The 19,968-nt window shown below is 40.8% G+C and overlaps 1 protein-coding gene across 1 annotated transcript in view; it reads left to right on the top strand.

Annotated features, from left to right (window-relative positions):
* LOC127456501 (ryanodine receptor 1-like) overlaps positions 1-19,968 on the top strand; it is a 130,126-nt gene that overhangs the window by 42,662 nt on the left and 67,496 nt on the right. Inside the window, exons 14-35 of the mRNA XM_051725027.1 lie at positions 1,218-1,353; positions 1,824-1,919; positions 2,044-2,162; positions 2,266-2,399; positions 2,606-2,847; positions 2,932-3,124; positions 4,511-4,727; positions 4,822-4,926; positions 5,044-5,147; positions 5,261-5,344; positions 5,436-5,595; positions 5,754-5,901; positions 6,134-6,339; positions 6,534-6,708; positions 12,122-12,330; positions 13,087-13,439; positions 14,555-14,681; positions 14,784-14,944; positions 16,151-16,310; positions 16,426-16,512; positions 17,018-17,244; positions 17,818-18,262. Coding sequence (XP_051580987.1) covers positions 1,218-1,353; positions 1,824-1,919; positions 2,044-2,162; positions 2,266-2,399; positions 2,606-2,847; positions 2,932-3,124; positions 4,511-4,727; positions 4,822-4,926; positions 5,044-5,147; positions 5,261-5,344; positions 5,436-5,595; positions 5,754-5,901; positions 6,134-6,339; positions 6,534-6,708; positions 12,122-12,330; positions 13,087-13,439; positions 14,555-14,681; positions 14,784-14,944; positions 16,151-16,310; positions 16,426-16,512; positions 17,018-17,244; positions 17,818-18,262 — 3,888 coding nt within the window. The remainder of the gene's footprint in view (positions 1-1,217; positions 1,354-1,823; positions 1,920-2,043; positions 2,163-2,265; positions 2,400-2,605; positions 2,848-2,931; positions 3,125-4,510; positions 4,728-4,821; positions 4,927-5,043; positions 5,148-5,260; positions 5,345-5,435; positions 5,596-5,753; positions 5,902-6,133; positions 6,340-6,533; positions 6,709-12,121; positions 12,331-13,086; positions 13,440-14,554; positions 14,682-14,783; positions 14,945-16,150; positions 16,311-16,425; positions 16,513-17,017; positions 17,245-17,817; positions 18,263-19,968) is intronic.

The following is a 19,968-nucleotide window of genomic DNA, read 5'->3' as shown; positions in this document are numbered from 1 at the left end:
GCCGTGTTTACAATGTACCAAATTGATACAATAAGTGATTCTGAGGAAGAACTAATAACTGGATTTGCCAAAGTGGCATCAAATCTTTGACAGATACTCAAGTTTTGCGCAACTCTCATTCTGTGTAACTAAAATGTATATATTTGGCAACTGGCTGGTAAATGTTTAGATTTCACTAACCAGTGATATTTTAGTGTAGTGTAGTGGCTGAGTATTCAGCAGTGAAATCCTTTCACTGCGTTATGAGGGTAAAAGTTGTTCCGTGTGTCCAAAGACGAGATCTCCGCAACCCATTTGTCATTGAATAATGTCTCTTTTAATACCCTTTCTGTTCTGTACAGTCAATTGTTGATCAAAAACAACATAAAATAAATATTTAATTCTAATCATGCATACCATGGATGAGGTAAAGCCATTCGAGCCTCTCTCCTTAATATGCGCTTGTTTACAGGCACTTTTTACAGAAATGCCAGGTTTCATAAAGAGACAGTACCGGTTTTTAGCCTGTGTTCAACAAATTAATATAAATATCTGTAAAAAGTACAAATTATGCAATAAAAAAAAAAAACATATATACGTATATATATATATATATATATATATATATATATATATATATATATATATATGCAATATAATATAATATTTATTAATTGAATTCATATATTTGTTAATTTTTATAAAGCTAAAATGTGACCAAAATGATAACAAAAACTAATAGAATTAGTCAAATTTATATTTTCGTAATGCACCTAGTTAGAAGGTCCTCTGTATAATTAATAGCATTAGCTGGGAGAGAATTTCTTTAATATGTAAGCAACAGGGACATTATAACTGAAATATACCCATATGAATCGATATCCATTCAAATCGAATCTAATAGAATCAGAATCGAATCAAGAGCTTGTGAATCAAATTGGAACATCTGCTTTATTTATTTATCTGTTCATGGAGACTGCTGCAGCATTATTATATATATTTTTTCAACTGCAGTCTACAATTGTGGCATAATTTATATAATTGGCACATAAAACCAAAAAAACACTGTGTTTGGTCACTTTACTGTACATTATGGTCATACAGTCTCTTCCTGTCTAAGTGGGTGGTTCTTGGCCAGAATAAGCTGCAATGAGGACAAAGCACCAGACCATATGCTGTTTAATCAAACGTCTGGCTATGCAAGACATGAAAGCCATGATGTTGAATTTGTGTTGTAGGGGATGATCACAATCGTGCTTGAGTGTGTGGATCGTCTGAATGTCTACAACACTGCTGCACACTTTTCTGAGTTTGCCGGGGAGGAAGCGGCCGAGTCTTGGAAAGAGATTGTCAACCTGCTCTATGAACTGCTTGGTGAGACAGTCTCATAACAGCCTTTAATCTTTCTCTTTACTAAATGACTCCTTGCACTGATCACGATTCAGCAATGTAAAGGTCCCACAGTGCTTGTTTTATATTCTGTACTCTCAGTTAGGTAGCACTGCTTGTACAGAAATTAGTAACAGACTGAAATTACAAAAGTAAAATGCGATAACTTCATACAGTGATGGTACCATATGGTTATGCCATTGTATTTTTTTATATATATTATACAGTATTATTGTATTATAATACTATATACCGTGGAATACCACTGAATGATTATGATATTCATGAACCATGGTATTTACATTTCTAAAATACTTCACTGTATACATGTCAGGGGCGTTGCTATAATTCCCAGGCCCCAAGACAAAATTTTCATCTTCCAGGCCAAATGAGTAATCACATCTTTTACCATCAGTACTGTGAATGTCTGTGAATGTGTATGTCTGTTTTTGCAGCATCTCTGATCAGAGGAAACCGTGCTAACTGTGCTCTGTTCTGCGATAATCTGGACTGGCTGGTCAGTAAACTGGATCGTCTAGAAGCTTCTTCAGGTATACACAACACCTTTCCCCAACACAGACTCCACAACCAACAAACAATTTTTTGTTCTCATGTGTCTTATCCTTTGCAAACATGCCTGTCTCTCTATGTCACCTTCTGTCACTTTGTCTGCAGGCATTCTGGAGGTGCTGTACTGTGTTTTGATTGAAAGTCCTGAAGTCTTGAACATCATCCAGGAGAACCACATCAAGTCTATCATTTCTCTCTTGGACAAACACGGTCGAAACCATAAGGTCTGATAGCAAACAAGTGACTGAGATCAATATACCTGTACATCATTTAGTGACATTTTTCATTTTTAGAATATCTCACTCTCCTCTGTTTTTGTGTGGTCAGGTTTTAGATGTGCTTCGCTCTCTCTGTGTGTGTAATGGTGTGGCTGTGAGGTCCAACCAAAACCTAATTACAGAAAATTTGCTTCCGGGTCGTGACCTTCTGCTGCAGACTAACATTGTTAACTTTGTATCAAGGTAATATATTTTTAGTTATAAGGGTTGTCCTTTTTCAAAATGCTCTATTGAACCTTTTTTCATGGACTGCAATGACAACACCTTTGAATATCTTTTTAACATTGAGGACTGATTAAACTAGTGATGTAAGTATTGAAAGAGTTCCTCTTTCAAAGCTTTTTCCTGAAGGTGCTCTGAATCCAAATAAAATCTCTTTTACTTTATAGTGTGAGACCCAATATCTTCTTGGGCACATGTGAAGGTTCTACACAGTACAAAAAGTGGTACTTTGAGGTGATGGTAGACTATGTGGAGGCGTTTGTGACAGCCCAGGCTACACATCTGCGTGTGGGCTGGGCAATGACTGAGGGCTACAGTCCTTACCCAGGAGGAGGAGAAGGTTGGGGTGGCAATGGTGTGGGTGATGATCTCTACTCTTACGGCTTTGATGGCCTCCACTTGTGGTCAGGTAAATGTGGTGGTCTAAATGTATTTTAACTACAGTGATGTGTTTGAATGTTTATGGCTCTTAAACATTTATTGTTTTCTTTAGGTCATGTGTCACGTCAGGTGGCTTCACCCAACCAGCACAGCCTGGCAGCAGATGATGTTGTGAGCTGCTGTCTGGATCTGAGCGTGCCCAGTATCTCCTTCCGCATCAATGGTCATCCAGTCCAGGGGATGTTTGAGAACTTCAACGTTGATGGCCTTTTCTTTCCTGTCATTAGCTTCTCTGCTGGAGTAAAGTAAGACCCTTTTATTATTTTATCGCAATTTCAACAGAATTGACTCATGATAGCAAAGTGATTGATAGTGTTATTGTTATCATATACAATTTTGATATGCCATTGTAGCAACAAGTTTCTCTTAATGGTGAAGTTTGTTATTTTTATCAATGTTAAAATACTTCTATCCCAGTTAAATAACTTTAAGTTAGCCATTCGTAGTTTAATTTCCCTGAGAAGTGTAAAAACTGTGACTCTGTGGTGCTATCAAAACATTGCAACACTGGCTCAATGATGTGAGTTTGGGCTGTACTATGTGTTTGTCCCATCAATGGCAGATGAAAATGTAAAATACATACAATACATGTATTAATTGTGTAACTACATGTTGTTCTGCAAAATTCTCACAAGATTTACATTGGCTGCTACTGAGGTTGAGGTACGGTAGGTTTAGAGACATTTAGGGATAGGGTTAGTGTTGGGGTAGGGTTAGGTTTAGGTTAAGGGGTAAGGTTAACAGTGTAATTACAGATGTAATTAAATGCAGGTACTTTAAATGTAAGTTCAATGCAAAAACCAGTATGTACATAATATGCACGTTGCATGAAAGGGACCGTTCACCCAAAAATGAAAATTCTCTAATCATTTAATCATCCTCATGCCATCCCAAATGTGTATGACTTTCTTTCTTCTGAAGAACACAGACAAATATTTTTAGAAGAATATATCTGCTCTGTAGGTCCATACAATGCAAGTTATTGGTGACCAGACATTTGAAGCTCCAAAAATCACATAAGGCATCATAAAAGTGATCCATACGACTCCAGTGGTTAAATATACAGTATTTCTGAAGCGATGTAATCCCTTTGGGTGAGAAACAGATCAATATTTTAATCAGTTTTTACAATAAATCTCCACTTTCACTTTCAGAATGTGAAAGTGGAAGTAGAGATTTATAGTAAAAAACAAATTAAATATTGATCTGTTTCTCATCCACACCTATTATATTGCTTCTGAAGATATGGATTTAACCACTGGAGTCATATAGATTACTTTTATGCTTCCTTTATGTGCTTTTTGCAGCTTCAAATGTCTGGCCACCATTCACTTTCAATGTATGGACCTACAGAGCTGAAATATTCTTCTAAAAATCTTCGTTTGTGTTCTGCAGAAGAAAAAAAGTCATACACATCTGGGATGGTATGATGGTGAGTGAATGATGAGAGAATTTTCATTTTTGGGTGAACTATTCCTGTAAGTACATAGTAGTTGTGTTTGGTGTCACTAGTGGCACAGAAATGACACCCTTTGCCTTTAATTAAAAAGTCTTGCTTTGATGATATGATTCATGCATTTGCATTTGTAATGTCTTATTACTTTGTTATCTGCGTTTTCTTTCATTTTCAGAGCACGTTTCCTTTTGGGTGGTCGTCACGGTGATTTTAAGTTTCTACCCCCTCCCGGCTACACACCATGTTATGAAGCTCTTCTCCCCAAAGACAGAATGCGCATTGAGCCCATTAAGGAGTATAAACATGACTTTGATGGTGTCAGAAACCTGCTGGGTCCCACACAGTCCCTCACGCACACCTCATTTACTCCCTGCCCTGTGGACACTGCCCAGGTAACCCAGTGATTTCCTATTTTGTAGGCACGTCTGCTTGGCAAAAAACACTTTTTCAACAGAATTATTTAGAACTATTCTATATGATTTGTAGATTGTGCTACCTCCTCATTTGGAGCGCATCAGAGAGAAGCTTGCAGAAAACATCCACGAGCTTTGGGCCGTGACCCGTATTGAGCAAGGTTGGACTTATGGAGTGGTGAGTGCTCGCCTTTGTGTCTTAAACAAACACACACACTCATAATACACAGGTTTTCACAGATACACACTCCAGATCCATATTAAAATAACAGTATGTATGAACACTCTCTCTCAGTTTAGGGATGATAATAAGAAACTGCACCCATGCCTGGTGGACTTCCAGAGTCTTCCAGATGCCGAGAGGAACTATAACCTTCAGATGTCTGGAGAGACTTTAAAGTGAGTATCTATTGAATCTAATATGTCTGAAGTTCATTGTACAGCCATTTGTCCATCTACTTATCCATCTATCAATCTGTCTAATTTATTCATCACCTTATTTTCCTCTCCAGAACACTCTTAGCTCTTGGCTGCCATGTAGGAATGGGAGATGAGAAAGCAGAAGAGAATCTGAGGAAGATCAAACTACCCAAAACGTACAGAAATGTTCAAAACACGCCCTTATGTTAAATATCTTTCTTGCATAATGTAAAACCTCTTTGTTTAATTTTTTTTCTTGTTTTTCAGATATGTGATGAGCAGCGGGTACAAGCCTGCTCCTCTGGATCTCAGTCATGTCAAACTGACGCCCAATCAAAACCAGCTGGTGGAGAAGCTGGCAGAAAATGGGCACAATGTGTGGGCACGAGACAGAGTGAGACAGGGTTGGACCTACAGTATTGTGCAGGTACAGTAGATGTGGACACTTTGCTCACTCTATTATAAACAATAAATATTTGATTAAGACAGAGGATAGATTTCCTATTAAAAGCCGATGTTTATATGATTAATCTTTGAAAATAAGGTTCACTGCCTAAGTGCTCATAATCTTACTCTAACTTTCAGGACATCATGAATAAGCGTAACCCTCGTCTGGTGCCATACAACCTGCTGGATGAGAGAACCAAAAAGACCAACAGAGACAGTGTGAACAATGCAGTACGGACTCTGATTGGTTATGGATACAACATCGAGCCCCCAGATCAGGAGAGCAGTGAGTCTCTTTTAGTCTTTGATTTAGTTGCATTACTGTAACCTACATGATATTGCTTTTTATCTGGATGATTTAGATATGCCATGCACTACCTTCCTCAATACTCATTCAAAGGCAACTAAATACACCATATTGCCCGAACCTCAGATTTAATATTTGAGGAAAACTTTATTATCTTTATGCAATCCAAAATTATTAATTTAAGATAATCTTACACTGTCTTTTTCCACAGGTGGGCATGGTGTTGATAATGCACGTGGAGATAAAGTGCGTATCTTCAGGGCAGAGAAGCAGTATGCTGTTACCTCAGGAAAATGGTACTTTGAGTTTGAGGCTGTAACCATAGGCGAGATGAGAGTGGGCTGGGCTCGACCAAATGTCCACTCTAATGTTGAGCTTGGTTCCGATGAGCTGGCTTATGTCTTTAATGGAAACAGGGTCAGTGGTGTCATATTAATTAATTTTATTGCTCATACCTTTGTTGATTGTTGTTCTATAATGTATTCTTTGTAAATTAACCCTCAAATATTTATACAATTAAACTGTACTTTACAAGTCACTGACAAACAACTTTCTATTGTACTGCAAAAAAAAAAAATAAAAGCTAAATGATTTTCCTCATCTCCCTGCAGGCTCAGCGATGGCACATTGGTAATGAGCCATTTGGGCGTCAGTGGCAGTCTGGTGATGTGGTGGGCTGCATGATAGACCTCACTGATATGAACATAATGTTCACTCTTAATGGAGAGATGCTGATCAGCGATTCTGGCTCTGAAATGGCCTTCAAAGATATTGAGATTGGAGACGGTGAGGATTTGTGCTATAAAGGTTTTTTTTTAAGGTAGTGGAGTTTATTAAAGGGGGTTCAATGGGTTGTTCTACAAGGTAATGCTACACAGCTATAGCTTTAATAAGCTCTGCCATTGCCATTTAGCTGGTTGGAAACATCTGCAGTTATTTTTAGTTGAGTCTCAAGAGGTTCGTTTCTAGGACACAGATCAAACCTAGTCTTAGTTTTAAAGGAATAGTTGACCCAAAAATGAAAATTCTGTCCTTATTTACTCACCCTCGTGTTGTTCCAAACCTGTATTCTTTTTTTTTATTAGAGTAAGAAAAAGGAAAATTTTGAAAAAACTTTGTGGCTCTATTCCATATAATTATAGTTCATAGAAAAAAATTAATGATGGTGCCCCGTCCCTGAGAAAGAAGGTCCTTCCTCAGGGGAATTCGCCGGGGGGCTGTCGCAAGGAGCGTGAGATCCGAGAACCATGTCTGGGTGGGCCAGTTGGATGCTACTAGGACGATCTGCTTCTCATCCTCCCTGACCTTGCACAGGGTCTGTGCAAGTAGGCTCACTGGGGGAAACGCATATTTGCGTAGTCCAGCTGTGTGCCAGCGCATCTATACAGAAGGGTGACTCGGTCAGGGCGTATCAAAGCGAGCAGTGGGAGGATTCCTGAGAAGCAAACAGGTCTACCTGTGCTCGACTGAATCGTCTCCAAATCAGCTGGACCACCTGGGGGTGAAGTCTCCACTCTCCCCTGAGGGTAACCTGTCATGACAGTGTGTCTGCTGTGGTGTTGAGGTCGCCCGGTATATGAGTGGCTCGTAGCGACTTGAGGTGCTGCTGACTCCAGAGGAGGAGACGGCGGGCGAGTTGTGACATGCAACGAGAGCGTAGACCGCCTTGACGGTTGATGTACGCTACCGTCGCTGTGTTGTCCGTCCGGACCAACATGTGCTTGCCCTGGATCAACGGCCGGAACCTCCGCAGGGTGAGCAGTACTGCCAACAACTCTAGGCAGTTGATGTGCCAACGCAGACACAGGCCAGTCCAGAAGCTGGCGGCTGTGTGCCCATTGCATACGGCGCCCCAGCCCGTGGAGGCATCTGTTGTAACCACGACGTGCCTGGAGACCTGCTCTAGGGGAATCCCTGCCCGTAGAAATGCAAGGTCAGTCCAAGGACTGAAGAGGCGGTGACAGATTGGCGTGATGGCCATGCGATGTGTCCTGCGGCACCATGCCCATCTCGGGACTCGAGTCTGAAGCCAGTGCTGAAGCGGTCTCATATGCATCAACCCGAGCGGTGTGGCCGCCGCTGAGGATGCCATATGCCCCAGGAGCCTCTGAAAAAGTTTCAGTGGAACTGCTATCCTCCATTTGAATGCCTTCAGACAGTTCAGCACCAACTGTGCGCGCTCGTTCGTGAGGCGCACCATCATCGAGACTGAGTCCAACTCCAAACCGAGAAAAGAGATGCTCTGAACCGGGGAGAGCTTGCTCTTTTCCCAGTTGACCCGAAGCCCCAGTCGGCTGAGGTGCTGGACAACAAGGTCCCTGTGTGCTAGTGAGCTAGGATTAGCCAGTAGTCAAGATAGTTGAGGATGCGGACGCCCACTTCCCTTAGCAGGGCAAGGGCTGCCTCTGCGACCTTCATGAAGACACGAGGGGACAAGGACAGGCCGAAGTGGAGGACCTTATACTGGTACGCCTGGCCTTCGAAGGCAAACTGCAGGAAGGGTCTGTGTCGAGGTAAGACCGAGACGTGGAAGTACCTTGTTGCCAGACGCTCGCTAGAATGCGTTTTTGCGTCAGCATCTTGAACGGGAGTCTGTGCAAAGCCCGGTTCAGTACTCGCAGGTCCAGGATTGGTCGCAACCCACCGCCTTTCTTCGGTACGATGAAGTAAGTGCTGTAGAACCCTTTCTTAATCTCGGCTGGAGGGACAGGCTCTATCGTGCCCTTGTGCAGAAGGGTCGCGATCTCTGCACGCAAGGTAGCGGCGTTCTCGCCCTTCACCGAGGTGAAGCGGACACAGCTAAACCTGGGCGGGCGCCTGGCGAACTGAATCACGTTGCCGAGTCGGACGGTCCAGGTCAGCCATCGCGACGGGTTGGAAAGCGCAAGCCATGCACCCAAACTCTGGGCGAGGGGGACCAAGGGAATGATCACGTCGGGCGTACCGGCAGGTGGGGCCTCGCGGCGGGGCAGAGCTCAAGGTGCCACGTCAAGGGGACTCGAGCCCAGTGGCTGTGCTGAGTCCAGGGACATTGAAACAGTTACCTGCTCCTGCCGCCCACCATAAGATTGGCCGAGGAGGGGGAGGAGGAATCTCGTCCCCGTAGCCCACCGGAACCAATCCCGTGTGGGCGTGTTTGTGCCACAGCTGACACACAAATGGAAAGTCATCTTTAAAAAGACGTTCCGTGTGTGCTGCTCTTTTTGTGAATACTCTTTTAGAATATATTCTCTTTTTTCGCTCTGCCGAAGCACCCAGGGGCATTCTCTGCACTCCACAGGTGCAGAGGGGGAGAAGCCGCTGAAATGCGCCATAAATCCAGCAGTTTTGAGGTGCGTCTTTGGAGGGAATTGAATTCAGTGCACTGAATACAACCGCTCAGCTCCGAAGAGAAAATCTGAATGAGTGATTGCATACCAGCTCCTTTTATATCCGTATGTCCGGGGGAGTGGCATGAAAATTCCACTCGCCAATTCCCATTGGACTTTTTTCAAACAAGCAGAGGTGTTTGGGGCTCCCAAGAGTGACCCCTAGTGTCACTAAATCGACACAATGTCTCGTTCCCTCCATCAGGGAACGGAGGTTACGAAAGTTTTTGACTTTTGCCTCTAAATACAGTATTCTTAGATAAAAGTACAATGGATTCAGTTCAATGCATTGCTTTTATTTTTTATTGTATAAAAAATAATTATTTATTTATATATATATATATATATATATATATATATATATATATATATATATACATATACATATACATATACATACACTACCGGTCAAAAGTTTTGAAACACTTGACCAAAATGTTTCTCATGATCTTAAAAATCTTTTGGTCTGAAGGCGTATGCTTAAATGATTGAAATTATTTTTGTAGACAAAAATATAATTGTGCCACCATATTAATTTATTTCATTATAAATCTAAAATTTAATTTAAAAAAAAGTTTTTGAAATTGATGACTTGGACCAAATAATAAAGTAAAGCAGCCAGTAAGTGTCCAGCATATAGATGGGAACTCCTTCAGTACTGTTTAAAAAGTATCCCAGGTTGATACCTCAGGAAGTTGGTTGAGATAATGTCGAGTACATTTCTGAAAATTCTAGGCAAAGGGTGAGTATTTTGAAGATGCTAAAATATTACACAGTTTTGATTTATTTTGGATTTTGTTTAGTTTATGTTATTCCATAGTTTTAATGACTTTACTATTATTCTAAAATGTGAAAAAAAATTCTAATAAAGAATGAGTATGTGTTTCAAAACTTTTGACTGGTAGTGTATATACAGTTGTGCTCAAAAGTTTGCATATCCTGGCAGAAATTTTGGCATTGATTTTGAAAATATGACTAATCATGCAAAAAAAACTGTCTTTTATTTAAGGATAGTGATCATATGAAGCCATTTATTATCACATAGTTGTTTGGCTCCTTTTTAAATCATAATGATAACAGAAATCACCCAAATGGCCCTGATCAAATGTTTACATACCCTTGAATGTTTGGCCTTGTTACAAACACACAAGGTGACACACACAGGTTTAAATGGCAATTAAAGGTTAATTTCCCACACCTGTGGCTTTTTAAATTGCAATTAGTGTCTGTGTATAAATAGTCAATGAGTTTGTTAGCTCTCACATGGGTGCACTGAGCAGGCTAGATGCTGAGCCATGGGGAGCAGAAAAGAACTGTCAAAAGACCTGCGTAACAAGGTAATGGAACTTTATAATGATGGAAAAGGATATAAAAAGATATCCAAAGCCTTGAAAATGCCAGTCAGTACTGTTCAATCACTTATTAAAAGTGGAAAATTCGGGGTCTCTTGATACCAAGCCAAGGTCAGGTAGACCAAGAAAGATTTCAGCCACAACTGCCAGAGGAATTGTTCGGGTTACAAAGAAAAACCCACAGGTAACCTCAGGAGAAATACAGGCTGCTCTGGAAAAAGATGGTGTGGTTGTTTCAAGGAGCACAGTACGACGATACTTGAACAAAAATGAGCTGCATGGTCGAGTTGCCAGAAAGAAGCCTTTACTGCGTCAATGCCACAAAAAAGCTTGGTTACAATATGTCCGACAACACCTTGACATGCCTCACAGCTTCTGGCACACTGTAATTTGGAGTGACGAGACCAAAATAGAGCTTTATGGTCACAACCATAAGCGCTATGTTTGGAGAGGGAATCTTGTGAAAATTGATGGCAAGATGAATGCAGCATGTTATCAAAAAATACTGGCAGACAATTTGCATTCTTCTGCATGAAAGCTACGCATGGGAGGCTCTTGGACTTTCCAGCATGACAATGACCCTAAGCACAAGGCCAAGTTGACCCTCCAGTGGTTACAGCAGAAAAAGTTGAAGGTTCTGGAGTGGCCATCACAGTCTCCTGACCCTAATATCATCGAGCCACTCTGGGGAGATCTCAAACGTGCGGTTTATGCAAGACGACCAAAGACTTTGCGTGACCTGGAGGCATTTTGCCAAGACAAATGGGCAGCTATACCACCTGCAAGAATTTGGGGCCTCATAGACAACTATTACAAAAGACTGCACACTGTCATTGATGCTAAAGGGGGCAATTCACAGTATTAAGAACTAAGGGTATGCAGACTTTTGAACAGGGGTCATTTCATTTTTTTTCTTTGTTGCCATGTTTTGTTTTATGATTGTGCATTTCTGTTATAACCTACAGTTGAATTTGAATCCCATAAGAAATAAAAGAAATGTGTTTTGCCTGCTCACTCGTGTTTTCTTTAAAAATGTTACATATATTACCAGTTCTCCAAGGGTATGCAAACTTTTGAGTACAACTGTGTGTGTGTGTATATGTATATATATATATATATATATATATATATATATATATATATATATATATATATATATACAGTATATAATTGTACTCAACATTAAATATAGCCCTAAAAATAATAATTATCATCAATATTGTATTTTAAAAAGTGGTCTGGGTTCAACAAAAAATATAGTGTGAATGCAAAATAGACTGAGACTCCATAACAGGTGAAGTGGATCAAAAAGAGACCTGAGCCTACTTTCAAGGCCATGGACAGTGTGAATGCATAGAGAACTCCTTTTTCACTCGGTTCACTTTTTGGTACACTTAAAGGGTTCTGAGTTTAGTTCTTTTAAAGAGGACCCAAGTTTAAAAACACCCTAAGTCTCTTTCCATGTTTTCCTCCCTCCAGGTTTTATTCCAGTCTGCACATTGGGTCTGTCTCAGGTGGGTCGTATTAACCTGGGCCAGAATGTTAGCAGTCTGCGCTACTTTGCCATCTGTGGACTTCAAGAAGGCTTTGAGCCATTCGCCATCAACATGAAGAGAGACATCACAATGTGGTTCAGTAAGAGCCTGCCCCAGTTTGTTCCAGTGCCTACCGACCACAACCACATTGAGGTACTGGAGGGGTCACTTTTTTTGCTATCCTTTTATTACTTTTATACTTTACCCCCAAAAACGTATTTGGATACTTCAAATCACACTTAAACATGTCTAAATGTCACTGCACTAGATACAAAATATCAACCCAAATGGCATCAGTAAACATTTTTTGTTCAATTACTTTTAACCAACTGGTCTCAAAGTGATTTTATGTGGATGTATGTAGCCAGTTTCTCTAAAGTTCACACAGGTGTTCTAGCAGAATTATCAGAGATGTAGTTTATCACTTCAACTACAGACATTTTCCAGTAACTTTGACAATCAGAAAGTGTCAATACTTTTTGTCTTAATTTTGAACAATGTATCTATTGTGAAACCTCTTTTTGTGAAATGTTTTTCTTGAAAAGCATTATTAGTTTTATATTTCTTGCCACTTGGTTTGCTATTTTGTTGTATAATATAAAGACCTTTATATATTAAGTGTGGCTTGAGACTCACAGTACTTCTTGGAACTACTGTACTGTAAATGCATATGATATGAGAGCATGCTTCATTCAATTAAGGACATTTCTAATGCATATGGTACAATCGATTTGCTCAAAATTATACACATGTTGAGCAAATGCTTCTACCTTGATAGTGGGCACACAAATGTACACAGACCGTGTTTTGTACTGTAAATATTGCTAATCCATCTATACTGATAAGTATACTACATATTTAGCGCAGATAGTTTATTTACCCCCTTTATTGTTCTTGTGTAACCTGTAGGTGTCTCGTGTGGATGGAACTGTGGACAGTGCCCCCTGTCTGAAAATAACACACAAGACATTTGGATCCCAAAACGCTAACACAGACATGCTATTCTTCAGACTGAGCATGCCTGTGGAGTTCGACCTGACCTTCAAGGTGACCGCAGGCACCACTCCTCTTACACGTGCCCTCACCATCCCTGAGGAAGAGGTGCTGGAGGTGGACCCTGACTCTGAGTTTGAGGTGCTGAAGAAATCAGCCAGTCGCAAAGAGCAGGAGGAGAAGGAAAAGGAGCCATCAGTGCCCAAAGATGTGCAGAGCATAAAGGAGAATGACAAAGACACTGTATCCGAGAAAGGAAAGAAGAAAGGGTGAGAGCTGATTTGGAGGGTTGGGCAAATTCATAGTTTAAGAATTGGCTCCATTTCAATTCATGAGTTGGAATTTGAATTGGCCACACCCCATATGATGTTGAATTGGATGAGTGGAGGGAGAATTTACTGAATTGCAATTCAAAAAATTCAACCTAGTCACATGACAGAAGAATTTCATTAGTCCAACACAACAACACAAGTTTTGTGACAAAACATAAATTATCACATCAGTAATTTTAACTAACTATATATATTTTTTCCTTAAATTATTCAACATATTTCTCTTAAATAATAAGATAAATATGTTGAATAAGTTCAATACTAAGTTCAACAATTAACACAGCCATCAAAACAGATTTTAAATTTGATATACAGCATCACAAATGTCGACCACCTTCAGATAACTTTATAAAGATAAATATTGACTTGTTTTACTCAGTTTTGAAGAGTATGGGGTAAATCAAAGAATTCTGGAAAACAAATTGTTCTAATATGGTCCATAAAATGAAAATGAATTTATTAATTATAGTGATATATGCATATATACTGTATATGTACACTCAGAGTGAGCTATTGTGCTCACTACAATTGTACAGAGTGGTTTTCTAAGTGACCGTAGACTTTCTGTCAGCTCAAACCAGTCTGGTCATTCTCAGTTGACCTCTCTAATCAACAAGGCGTTTCCATCCGCAGAACTGCCACTCACTGGATGTTTTTGTTTTTGGCACCACTCCGAGTAAACTCTAGTGACTGTTGTGCGTGAAAATCCCAGGCGATCAGCAGTTACAGAAATACTCAAACCAGCCCGTCTGAGCCCAACAATCATGCCACGGTCCAAATCACTGAGATTAAATTTTTTTCCCCATTCTGATGGTTGATGTGAACATTAACTGAATCTCCTGACCCGTATCTGCATGATTTGATGCATTGCTCTGCTGCCACACAATTGGCTGATTAGATAATTGCATGAATAAGTATGTGTACAGGTGTTCCTAATAAAGTGCTCAGTGAGTGTTTATACATTTAATACAAAATTCTATAGGTGATATTTTAAACATGGATCATTAATAGCATTTAATGTTTCATTATGCCCATTATTATTCCTCCCCCAGTTTCCTGTTTAAGGCTAGAAAGGCGGCCATGATCTCCCCTCCCCCTCCTCCTCTTATGCCCCGTTTGTTTGAAGATGTGGTGCCAGATGATCGTGATGACCCAGAGATCATCCTCAATACGACTACAGTGAGTCCAACATCTTCAGTACCAGATCTGTCACAAATGACACACACTCGCCTCATTTTTCTTCACCGTCTTTCTTTTTCTCTTTTCCTATCCTCTGTACAGTACTATTACTCTGTGCGTATCTTTGCCGGGCAAGAACCTAGCGGGGTGTGGGTGGGCTGGGTCACCCCGGACTTCCACATGTATGACCTCAACTTTGACCTGTCTAAGGTCCGTACTGTCACTTTAACCGTTGGAGACGACAAGGGCAACATACACGACAGGTGAGATTACCATTGGGTAGCCCTGTTGACACGATACTTTTTTCAGTGTGGTGAAAATCAGGTCAAACAATTTAAATGCAGGAGAATGAAGACAAAAACAAAAAGCTGCAGTGCAGAAAGTGAGAGTCAATACAATAAAATTTAATATAGTCAGGAAATGTACAGGATTATTGATTGTGGTGGTCAGTTTAGCATCAGAATATGTTGGGAGTGAAACGAAAGGAAAAGTTGTTTTCACCACAAGGAACTGAAAATGTGTAATGCCATACAGCTTTCATTTCAGTTCAGTTAGGCCAGATACACAATGCTACTAAATACGGTTGTCACTCCTCTTCTGAGTGCTTAATCCTTTTCTGTACACACTGAGTTTGGTTATTAACAGGAGTGACAACTACATTCAATCCAGAAAAATGCAGGCAGTGAACCACATTTACATAAAATCTGTGTAGTGTGCTGAACCGAACTAAACCACTAGATGTTGCAACTGTTGTGTATTAAAAACCACAGCAGTTAAGGTTTGCAAAAAATTTTAGGCTACGTACAGTATGTAACCCCAGTTCTCTAATAATCAGAGTAAGGTATCCCATTATGGGAAACGGCTCGGGCGTGACCAGTCATGGAAGCATTTAATAACACCACGTCTGTCCAATGACAGACAAGTCACAGAGGTGACCAGGAAGCCCCACCTGTCTGATATAAGCTGCTGTCACCTGTACATAATTCTCACCATATCTCTTCCCCGTGCTGCTGCACGGAGTGAAGTTTGGTGAGACACCTCGCTCCTGTTATCAGAGAATTGGGGTTACATATGTAACCCAACGTTCTTTTTCTAACATCCATTTGGTATCTCACTATGGGATGTGGACAAATCCCAGATTGCTGTCCGAAGCAGACCACTGGCTCAGAAGTATTGTATGACAATAGCTCCAAACTACAGTATATCGCCACCAGGGAATAGTTATGGAATGAAATCTAATAAACCTGATCAAGACAAAGCCTGTATTTGTGTGCTTAAACATCAGTATCAGACCTGTGTCAACCCCAAAGTTTTGCAGTGTGTATGTAGCCTTAGAGTATTATGAATCAACAACACATATTCAAAGCTCTACAGTGGTTGTTGTTTACCTATCTTTGATTATCTATGCAAATTTGTGTTTATTCATCAGTCATGAGTATGTGACTATTGATATTCTATTTCTCTATCAGTATAAGGAGGAGTAACTGTTACATGGTGTGGGGAGGAGAGTTTAGCAACTCCCAACAGAAGTTCAGCCAGGAGGATCAAGTGATAGGTTGCTTGGTTGACCTAGCAACAGGTCTCATGACTTTCACAGCCAATGGGAAGGAGGTCAACACTTTCTATCAGGTAAGTTCAGGTAATGTAAGTGAAGGCACTCAGCTCCATGTGGTCAATGTATTAACTGTTTAAGGAGTGTTTTTGTGATTTTGAGCTCATGTACAGTGGATGTATGTTCTCTCAGGTGGAGCCCAACTCAAAACTCTTCCCAGCTGTGTTTGTGCTGCCGGCCAGCCAGAACATGCTGCAACTGGAGCTGGGAAAACTCAAGGTCAGCCCTATCTTCTAACTATTCATATGAAATACTTAAACTGCTCAAATCTAGTGAAGTCAATTTTGTCATTATTTACTCACACTTATGTTGCTCCAAACTGGTATGACTTTCTTCCGTGGAACACAAAAGGTGAATTTTTCAAAAAGTCTTCACAGGGTTTATTTACCATATAATGCAAGTAAATAATGACTCCAGTTTGTCAAGCTCGAAAAAGGACATAAACTATAAAACCACAGTAAAAGTAAATGACACAGCTATATTTCAGTCTTCTGAAGGCATACAATCACTTTGTCTAATAAACAGAACAAAATTTAAGTCATTAATTACTCTCAAAACAAAGAATTAATTACCTCTTTTAACTTTTAATAAAATAAAAAATGTTGGGGTCCACTAAAGAAAGTAAGTCATTTGGGTTTGGAGAGACATTAGGGTGAGTAAATTATGATGGAATTTTCGTTTGATCTCTTTAACTAAACATACTTTTATTTTCTCTGTCCTTTAGAATATCATGCCTCTTTCAGCTGCCATGTTCCATAGTGAGCGTAAGAACCCAGTGCCTCAGTGTCCACCTCGGCTGGATGTGGAGATGCTGACCCCAGTGATCTGGAGCAGGATGCCCAACCATTTCCTGAAACCAGAAGTGAGGCGGGTCAGTGAGAGGCATGGCTGGATGGTGGAATGTACTGAGCCTCTCACTATGATGGCTCTGCATATACCTGAAGAGAACAGGTAGGGGAAGTTAAGAATAGATCATCTAAGGTCTCACCCTTATACAGCCTTATATTCTGTTGTGTCTACATTATTAGCAGTGCATGGTAAAGCAAGCATCACAATTACCATTGCTCATACTTAGGATTATTTTTATTTTTTTAAAACCCTAAATCATGTGATTTTTGAGGTGAGGTGTGTTTTCTAAGTGATCGGACTTGAGATTTTCACCTGGCGAATGATAAAACAGCATAAAAATCTTATGGACTTGCATTGAAGGAGGAACATAAGCGATATTTATTATAGGGTACCCAGAATATCATAAAGGCTTGGGAGTGGGCTCTTTTGACCAGTAAGCAACCACCCAAAACACCTTAGTAACCACCTAGAAAGGACCTAGCAACTGCAACCAATGTGCTAAAAACCTCATGCAACACCCTAGCAACCACATACTTTAGCAATGCTTTAGAAACCACCCACAACACCCTAGCATCGTGGCGGCAACTTCAGCACAGGCAAGCATCACACAAGTAAAATTGTAAGAATTTTGTTATTGTGTATTTTCTGACATATGGGTTTCTCTTTCATTTGTAGGTGTATTGATATCCTAGAACTGTCTGAGCGGCATGACCTGCTGAAATTTCACTATCACACTCTGATGCTTTACTGTGCCGTGTGTGCATTGGGCAACAATCGTGTGGCCCATGCTCTTTGCAGTCATGTGGACGAATCACAGCTCTTCTACGCTATTGAGAACACCTACCTGCCTGGCCCACTCCGCAGTGGCTACTACGACCTTCTCATCAGTATCCACCTAGAGTCAGCTAAACGCAACCGCTTGGGAACCAACCGGGAGTTCATCATACCCATGTCGGAGGAGACCCTCAGTATTACACTTTTCCCGGATGCAGAGGCAGCTCATGACCTGCCTGGAGTGGGCCTCACTACCTGCCTCAGACCCAAGCTACACTTCTGCAACATCAACTTTGTGGGCACTGACCCAGACCTGTACACCCTTAGCCCCATTATCCCACTGCAGGTACAATGATGCATTTATGTACACTGTATATTGGGCTGGCAGTTTAACACATTAATTTGGAACTATTCATTATAAAAAAAAGAACATTTTACAAAAATAATTGAATTAACACAAAATTTGTGTAAATTTAAAATGAATGCCCCCTTATTGCATAATAAGGATTTTTCTACCATCAGAGCAATTCAAGCTTGAAGTACCACCTAAATGCATAGCAACTTTTGCATTTTCTGCAGTCATCAAAGCTCCAGATACCACTATAGGGAACATGCCTCGCCAAAGCACACTTACTGAGAGCACAAATGAGTAAGGAGCTATTTACATGGGTTCTTGTGTTGAAACACTGACAGAGTGCAATGCAATGTGCAATGCAGAGTGTGCAATGCAATGGTCTCAAGGCGCAATTTCAAATTAGTTCTTACTCGTACTTTTTTAGGAAATCCTACAGTGCATCCGGAAAGTATTCACAGCGCTTCACTTTTTCCACATTTTGTTATGTTACAGCCTTATTCCAAAATGGATTAAATTCATTATTTTCCTCAATTCTACAAACCCCAAATACCCCATAATCACAACGTGAAAGAAGTTTGTTTGAAATCTTTGCAAATTTATAAAAATAAATAAATCACATGTACATAAGTATTCGCAGCCTTTGCTCAATACTTTGTTGAAGCACCTTTGGCACCAATTACAGCCTCAAGTCTTTTTGAGTATGATGCTACAAGCTTGGCACACCTATTTTTGGGCAGTTTCTTCCATTCTTCTTTGTAGGACCGCTCAAGCTCCATCAGGTTGGATGGGGAGCGTCGGTGCACAGCCATTTTCAGATCCCTCCAGAGATGTTCAATTGGGTTCAAGTCTGGGCTCTGGCTGGGCCACTCAAGGACATTCACAGAGTTGTCCCGGATCCACTCCTTTGTTATCTTGGCTGTGTGCTTAGGGTCGTTGTCCTGTTGGAAGATGAACCTTCACCCCAGTCTGAGGTCCAGAGCGCTCTGGAGCAGGTTTTCATCAAGGGTGTCTCTGTACATTGCTGCATTCATCTTTCCCTCTATCCTGACTAGTCTCCCAGTTCCTGCTTCTAAAAACATCCCCGCAGCATGATGCTGCAACCACCATGCTTCACTGTAGTGATGGTTTTGGCCAGGTGATGAGCAGTGCCTGGTTTCCTCCAGACATGACGCTTGCCATTCAGGCCAAAGAGTTCAATCTTTGTTTCTCATGGTCTGAGAGTCCTTCAGGTGCCTTTTGGCAAACTCCAGGTGGGCTGTCATGTGCCTTTTACTGAGGAGTGGCTTCCTTCCTTTCTGGAAGGTTCTCCTCTCTCCACAAAGAAATGCTGGAGCTCTGTCAGAGTGACCATGGGGTTCTTGGTCACCTCCCTGGTTCCAAACTTCTTCTATTTACAGATGATGGAGGCCACTGTGCTCATTGGGACCTTCAATGCTGCAAAACAATTTCTGTACCCTTCCCCAGATCTGTGCCTCGATACAATCCTGTCTTGGAGATCTACAGACAATTCCTTGGACTTCATAGCTTGGTTTGTGCTCTGACATGCACTGTTAACTGTGGGACCTTATATAGACAGGTGTGTGCCTTTCCAAATCATGTCCAATCAACTGAATTTACCACAGGTGGACTCCAATCAAGTTGTAGAAACATCTCAAGGATGATCAGTGGAAACAGGATGCACCTGAGCTCAATTTTGA

This window comes from Myxocyprinus asiaticus, chromosome 18 (genome assembly GCF_019703515.2).
Source record: "Myxocyprinus asiaticus isolate MX2 ecotype Aquarium Trade chromosome 18, UBuf_Myxa_2, whole genome shotgun sequence".
NCBI lineage: Eukaryota > Metazoa > Chordata > Actinopteri > Cypriniformes > Catostomidae > Myxocyprinus > Myxocyprinus asiaticus.
The sequence above is the reverse complement of the archived record's forward strand: the minus strand, read 5'-3'. Positions and strand labels throughout refer to the sequence as shown.